Consider the following 7,506-nt stretch of genomic DNA (forward strand, 5'->3'; position numbering starts at 1 on the left):
CTTAATACTCGTATTTAATTAATTCGTCCATATTACATACCCAGACTGGCACTATTTAAATGTTTATACTAATGTTTGTGTGTAGATGTTCTTAGAAGCACCAAATCCAAATGTTATAAAGCTTAATTGCCTTTTGAATTCAAACAGTAAACCTAAAAAGAACTGAAAATGAAAAAAGATTGGGGTATGTGATCAATTGAAAACTACATTTGGTTTTAATGTTTCTCTTAAACACATTATCGACTGTATCGAGATGAGGAAATAGTAATTAAGTGCCTTTCCAAATCTTGGCTACAGGGTATCAAACATCTAACACTTGGAATATAAATCTGATACTCTACCTACTGTGATATACCATTCCCTCCTGTTTTGTTTCACGACAGGTGATATATAGGTATGTAGACCAACATTTCATCACATTATTGTACTAGCACTAATGTATACAGGTCCACATGTCATAGCATTATTGTACATTAGTAGTACACAAGTAATTAGGTATACAGGAAAATATTTCATCACAATAGTACACAAGTACTTAGGCCAAAATTAAAATTAAGTTTGTTTCCCCTTACCCGACCGACCCTCTTAAAATCCGCCGACTGAAAAAAATTTTTTGAAAAATTTGCGATAGTATTTTTTTTTTTTTTTCGTTTTGTTCAAAAGTTCGTTTTTTCGTTTCGTTTCGTTGTGCGATCCGTATTTTCATGCAGTCAACAAAATCGATGTCACTAGCGCGCGAAAAACGTTTGTTGCAAGGTGTTTAAATTAGATAGGAAAAGCATCATGACCGGCATGGCCGGCAAAAGAAAATACGAAGAAGATTTCATTATATGTGTAAGCGTAATCGCGAAATGCGGGAAATCAAAGAAAAAAATTTGTAACAACAGAATACTAGAATACTCAACGGAGTGTACATGGGATGATGTATATCACGACATTACCAATGATACAGACTTTCGCCCTCATAAAGCAGATGTACTGAACGTCAGTTTATCAGACAAACTGGATGGAACGATGACTTTTCATCCAGACCTTCACGAAGGTCTGCATGTGGTGAAAGAGTTTAATCAGCGACTGAAATATGTTACATTTACGGTGACCCGTGATGAAAGTGTTGGGTTGGATGATGTTTCCTCAACTACTACTAGTACAGAAAATCAACAAGTACCACCTGCACGGACTGCCTTTTCTGTTTTAATGTCTACTTCCGTGGCAACAAAGCTACCACAACTTAAGGACACAAATGCTGAGCGTTTCACTGGTATAAACAATTTTTTTTATATGAAATAATGTTATTTTCAAACATCTGTCTGACAGTTATTAGAAATGAATTCATGCACCCTCTGACAACTGCAATCTTTCTAGAATTTTTACTGCCTTCCTAATAATATATTTAAAGTCTGTTTGTCAAGTACAAATGTTTAAGCTTTGACTGACAATAAACACAGAGCATACACAATATAGCAAAAACTATACATATATAACATACAAAACAAAAGCAGACAATAAAAACATTAAAGACATACATAAACATGATTAAAACATTATTTTGATACCTGCAGTGCATAATGAATATGGCAGTGTTAAAGTCTATTAATTATGAAATCCGTTTGTTGATATTAGATTCAAGGTTTTGAATTTTATCTGCCATGGGGCACGATTGCAAGACAGCCAACAGTAACTGGTGTCACATTGAAGACTGCTGTCTGTTTTTTGTGTGCCATGTACACTTATTCCACATCTCATATCTCATTTAATATTATCTATCAGTAAAGCTGGCCATTCCATCTCAGTGAAAGGTTTTTTTTATTCCATTTTTTCAGCTAAAGATGAGTTGTTTAACGGCATAGTCAAAGATATGATAGAATGTGGAGACAAATTTCCTGGAAGCATGTCCCACCAGAGTATATCTGAACAAGTCCTGGTGCTAGTAAATGCTTTGTGGTACATAAGTGGCAACATGTCCACAATAGAAGAGAGAGCAGCCCACCTGACAAGAATCAAGCACATCCCGGAGAGGTGTTTATCTTTGATAATATTAAATTGAAGTAAAAGATTAATCTTTATTCAATGTATATTTATTACAAACATTCCTGCAACACATAATTCTAGAGAAATTTAATATAGTAAGTGTCTTAATGTCCATAGTTTTTTTTTTTTTTGATTTTCAATGATAAAACTGAGCAAGCAATACTATCTCACGTTAAAGGAAAATATGACATAGACTTTTTAATATTTGGTAAGCTGATTAAAATAAAGGTTCAGTGTCATAAGATTTAAAAAATTGGTTGAACACTTGACTTTTTTATTTCTTTTGTGTTGCTACCCAACCCTAATATTGCGATGGAAGAGGGTGGTTTTATAGCACCATAAAATCTGGTTCAACCTTCCACGGTTTCATTTAAGCCTGTACAAAGTCAGGACCATTGCGGTTGTCAATTTCTCCATTATGTACATGTAGTAACCTCCATTTTGCTTACTTTACTTTTCCGTGACATTTGTCAGAGATTGATTATCCTTGTTCAGTAATTTTGTTGTAACTTACCTTTTTTACAGGTTTTTAAAGTTTGATGGTGCTAATGATTATAAAAGAAAGAAGCAAAAACGTCCACAGCTTACTGCAAAAGATCTGAAGTTACAAGTCCAGTGTTTATTCAGGCTAATCTCAAGACCTTTTTACACAGCATTGGACCATAAGAGGTGACATTGAAACCTTAACTGGATGTTTACAGTCTTATGCAGATTATTTAGAAAAAGCAAATGAAAAACAGATATCACGACAATTACAAATGAATCCAGTTCGTCAGATTGATTCCAATCTCTCCATTGCACATCGTCCTAGACAAGATGAAATCCTACCATGTTACAGTCGATTGGATGGTCAGGTATCTCAGATGGCAATGTTTCAACCTCTCTTCTTTGATGAAGATTTGCATTTAAATGAACCATTTAAAGGGCCAGAACAACGATTTAGATATTTTGAGAAACTTTGTCTGACCATACCAGTACATATGTTAAGGTACGACCCTGGTGGAGGGATTGGGGCGATTTCTTTTATCTGGAGAATTCCTGAAGATGGGATGTCTTCTTCGGAAATGTTTATGAGAGACAACCAAGTTTTGCACAGCTTACGCAGTAAACTGCCTGAATATCACACAAGACAAATGAGACAGGAGTTCTTCAATGCTTACGGAAATATTGCTGGAACCGTTATACCTCCACACATTTTGCGGTCTATCTACACAACCTTTACAAATGATGCTTCAGCAGATCAAAATAAGGAAATAGATAACCGAGTACGTCTTTCTGTTTTGTGGATTGATCCTGATCTTGTGGTAGATTTACGTCACTTAAATAAGGGTAGACCTAATGACACTTTTGATGTATTTTTTCAGACCCTTGAAAAGGAGATTCAGGACATGGTTGCTGCAGATGAGAGGAGACACAATACAGAGCATATTTCACGTTTTTTGTCTGTTAGGGATATGATAGAGCAGGTGAAAAGTAAAGTACCAGAAGGAACCAATATTCCCAGTGAGTCATCAGTCCTACTAGCATTTGTTCCAAAAAATGCACATCAAAATGTAGCCAAGTTATACAAAGGTAGAGTACCTATTAGATTGAAAGTACAGACCAGGCAACTTCGTGCACAACACCAAGATGATCACTACTGTTCAGCTCTTTTTAAATATTGTAGAGCATATGCAACACAATTTAGAGACATTAGTAATTTTGTGTGTATGGACGACAAGTCTAAGCTGGACTTTGGAAAACCTGATCTCTTCACCTCAACAGGGGTAAGAGGGAAGAAATCCATAGTTCCGATGAATTCAGTACTTTCCTGTCTTGATCATGATGTGCAGAGCAAAGGCTCACTTACTCCTTCTGTCGTACTTGATGTAGATATTCCAGGTGATGCAACAGAAACATTCTACAGGGGACAAGTCTCGGTTACATTCAAAGATAGTATCTTCCAGGCAAGCACCCCCTTCCGTCACATAGTAGAGCTTGAAACAATTCTGAAAGCTAAAAATGAGAACAAACCAGCTTTATTTATGTACACAGATGGTGGTCCTGACCATCGGGTCACATATGGAGCAGTAAAGTTGTCATTGATTGTTTTATTCAGAAGACTCCGGTTAGAATTCTTAGTTGCCTGCAGAACTGCACCAGGTCACTCTTGGACTAATCCGGCTGAGCGGATTATGTCACTTCTCAACATTGCCTTCCAAAACACTGCACTTGCACGAGAGCTTGCCTCATCTGATGTAGAAACAATTCTGAAAACATGCGGAAGTATGAATGAAATCAGAACAAAAGCTGGAAAAAACAATCAAATTAAAACAGAATGGCTACAGTCAGTTCAACCTATGATCAAAACCCTGTCCTCAAGAACAGAGAGAGTCCAACTTAAGGAAAAGTCTTTCAAAGTATTTAAAGCAGCAGAGGATGCTGATGTTGAAATGGCTGAAGCTGAAGTGACCCTTATAGACCCTGCCATCAAAGTTGGAAAGTATCAGCAGCAGCAACTTAGCCATGCAACACAGCTGAAAAAATTTATTGGTAAGTACAGAGATCTACAGAACATTTTTATTGCTTGCGACACTCAGAAAGTGCCAGGGTTGAAGTTGCAATATTTTGTCAGTCTGTCCGTAATTTCAAGGGTGAGTGTCAGAGCATTTTATAATTCCAAACTGAAAGTGGACATGCAGCTCTCCCGATTTGTTAGACTTCTACATTATAAAAACTCAACATTGACAGATAAATCATGATTTATTTACAGATATACACAAATTTTAAAAATAGAATAACATTGCATACAAATTGTCTTTGTAAGTCGACAGGAATTATTTTGAAATATTAATTTAATGGCCCAGGGCACTACTCTTAAACATTATGCCAGGAACCCGTTCATTGTGCATTTTCTCATTTTTTCTTCATATGAAACATAACTCAAACATAATTTAGTCCTTAGTTTAAACTTATTGGCTCATTTTCAAAAGTGATGTGTTAAATGTCCCTGCATGTCAGCCCTTTCTATTAAATAAAAGATTTTCATGTCTCTTGGTATTTTATTACAGCTGATCACTGCCGTGAACGCCATTACTCCTTTCAGATCAGAAGATGTCATGATGAGGGTTGCTGTCCTACTCCAGAGAGGGAATGGGCGTGGTTACCAGACCCCATATTAGACATAACTGGACAGCATTACAAGCCATTTGATGAACTGCTTGGTAAAGAAACTACAAATAAGGACAGGCCGTCTAGTTTAAAGCAAACTGTAGCTGCTGTGGCACAAGAACAACAGGTAAGGATGTTCATAAATCTTATTAAAATATAGAAGTTTTATAAAGTATTGATTTAACAGTTATAAATTGTGCAATAATAACAACACATGTATATAAAAAAGTTATTTAAGAAACTGCAACTTTAATAGAACCCCTTGTAACATAATAAGTTACAAAATAGAGGGCACGTCACTACACAACACTTAAAACACAAGTGATGATATTTATGTTTCTTTTTACAGGGTTGTAAAAACAGTATTCTTGTGGGACAGAATGTTAGACAAACTGTTAACTGCTGTGAGTGTCTAAAACCACGATGCATATACGCTAAGACGAAACTAACAGCAAGAGACCAGAGAGCTTTGACACATACTTTGGAGAAATACGACTATACTTGTGGTTCTGTTATCACACCTGATGGTAAGTTCTAATGATTTAATATTTTATACTTTTATCCAAGTCCTTAATACTTTATTCAAAAATATACCTATACACTCTTCACATACTGAATGCGGTTTGACTCTTACCTTGATTTAGAATCATGTCTGACACTGTCAGAGAGCCCAGATAGTTTTTAATGCTCTTTCATGTCAGATATTGCTTTTTTTAACTGTGATTTTCTCTTAGTACTAGCCATTGCACTAAAATTTTAATGTGAATATTATTTTACAAGTATTCCTGTTTCCTGGTCCATGCTCCCAATTTTTAGTGAAGTCCAAGTTGCTCATTTATCTTTTTATACTAGTTTCTCTGTGTTTATAAAGATAATTATTTACAGATTTAGTTTCAGGTTCTATATGCTATTTGTTGTGTATCATGTCTAGTCACCTTCGGACATTAAAGTTCAATTTTGGATAATTGGTGTTCTATTTAATATATTTTAGGAGACATCCTACAGGGAAAAGTGTTTGTAAGACTACAATTGTCTTGTGCTGTACACATTGAATTCCCATACTATGCCAGCAACATTGGCAGACCAGATATTTGTGCTCATTGTGGAGCCATAGGAGCAGAAAAATCCCAGGAAATGACTGGAAGATTCCGTACTGTTCTACCAGTGTGCCAGCAATGTTTAGCATCTGGAAAGGACATTCCAAAACGAAACCCAGTTAAAAACTAACCAGCAGCTCTTAGTGACATTTAAAATGATGTTTTGCATTGTTTGTTTCTTTTTTGTTAGTTAGATTTCTACATGTATTTAGTGTTCTGACATTACTTTATTGACATGTTTCTGCATATTTGAGACACTATTCAATGTCTAACTTTATATTTGTGCATTTTGACAGGTCTTGCAAATATGTTAAGTCTCATTATATATTGAACCCAATGATACTAGTCAGAAAGAATACTCAAGACTTTTAAAATACTTTTATTAATTATTTTAAAACATTTTTATACATTTGACCTAGTCAGAAAAAATACTAAGGGTTATTCCAGCAAATATCTACCTTAACCCAACACTCCTCAAAAACTCGGAAAAAAACACTTCTTGCACCTTTACATGTGTATCTTTATATTTCATTGAAATTACTCTCATTTAATATATGTTTCAAAATTTGAGTAAATCTGTTAAATTGGTACCCTGGCCAATGCCTGCAGGGAGTATTTTTATTGGAATAGCCCTTATCAAAAACTAATCTAGTCTATAAAACATTTTAAACTTGTTCACAAGTTACTGTATTTCAGTTCATGAGTTACTGTATTTCAGTATTATTATTAAAGTTGAATTTATCGTTTTTCTGTTTCCTATGTGTCAGTTTATAGTGTCATGAATTTCATGAGAAAAAAAAATTATTAGCCTACCTACCTACCCAACTTCAAATTGTTGGGTAGGGTAAGGGGAAACAAAGATATTTTTAATTGCGGCCTTAGGTATACGGGCCAGTATTTCATCACATTAGTACACAAGTACTTAGGAATACAGTCCAGTATTTCATAACATTTGTACAGAAGTAATTAGATATACAGGCCAGTATCTCATAACATTAATATACAAGTACTTAGGTATACCGGCCAGTATTTCATAACATTAGTACACAAGTACTTAGGTATACAGGCCAGTTTTCATTAGCATTATTACATAAACATTTTGGTACAAGTTCATAAAAATATTAAACCAAATATTATAAGTGCTGCTTAAGCTGCAGTTCACCTATATAAAACGCTGCTTGAGTGGGATAATGGAATCAAACAGAATTGCTTGTAAAATGTAATTTAT

General features: G+C 35.0%; 2 protein-coding genes across 2 annotated transcripts; both read left to right on the top strand.

Moving 5' to 3' along the window:
• Positions 1–536: 536 nt before the first annotated feature.
• Positions 537–2,671, top strand: LOC149782108 (uncharacterized). The gene is made up of 2 exons (XM_089933548.1): positions 537–1,261; positions 1,824–2,671. Exons 1-2 carry the CDS (start codon positions 784–786, stop codon positions 2,045–2,047), a joined length of 702 nt encoding a protein of 233 aa, XP_089789674.1. The 5' UTR covers positions 537–783; the 3' UTR covers positions 2,048–2,671.
• A 695-nt stretch (positions 2,672–3,366) lies between these two features.
• On the top strand, positions 3,367–7,024 carry LOC149782109 (uncharacterized). Its single transcript, XM_089933547.1, has 4 exons — positions 3,367–4,563; positions 5,082–5,308; positions 5,531–5,708; positions 6,173–7,024. The coding sequence occupies exons 1-4, from the start codon at positions 3,420–3,422 to the stop codon at positions 6,406–6,408; spliced, it is 1,785 nt and encodes a 594-aa protein (XP_089789673.1). The 5' UTR covers positions 3,367–3,419; the 3' UTR covers positions 6,409–7,024.
• Positions 7,025–7,506: the final 482 nt, after the last annotated feature.

The sequence above is a fragment of the Sinohyriopsis cumingii genome, chromosome 15, assembly GCF_028554795.1.
Source record: "Sinohyriopsis cumingii isolate HCF-2022 chromosome 15, ASM2855479v2, whole genome shotgun sequence".
NCBI lineage: Eukaryota > Metazoa > Mollusca > Bivalvia > Unionida > Unionidae > Sinohyriopsis > Sinohyriopsis cumingii.

What these genes read in the sequence shown, in the direction of transcription:
- LOC149782108 (XM_089933548.1), top strand. Translation starts at nt 784, where the DNA reads ATGACCGGCATGGCCGGCAAAAGAAAATACGAAGAAGATTTCATTATA. An exon ending in AAATGCTGAGCGTTTCACTG is followed by an intron (nt 1,262 to 1,823) that starts GTATAAACAATT and finishes CCATTTTTTCAG; the next exon opens with CTAAAGATGAGTTGTTTAAC.
- LOC149782109 (XM_089933547.1), top strand. Translation starts at nt 3,420, where the DNA reads ATGGTTGCTGCAGATGAGAGGAGACACAATACAGAGCATATTTCACGT. An exon ending in ACAGCTGAAAAAATTTATTG is followed by an intron (nt 4,564 to 5,081) that starts GTAAGTACAGAG and finishes ATTTTATTACAG; the next exon opens with CTGATCACTGCCGTGAACGC. An exon ending in TTCTGTTATCACACCTGATG is followed by an intron (nt 5,709 to 6,172) that starts GTAAGTTCTAAT and finishes AATATATTTTAG; the next exon opens with GAGACATCCTACAGGGAAAA.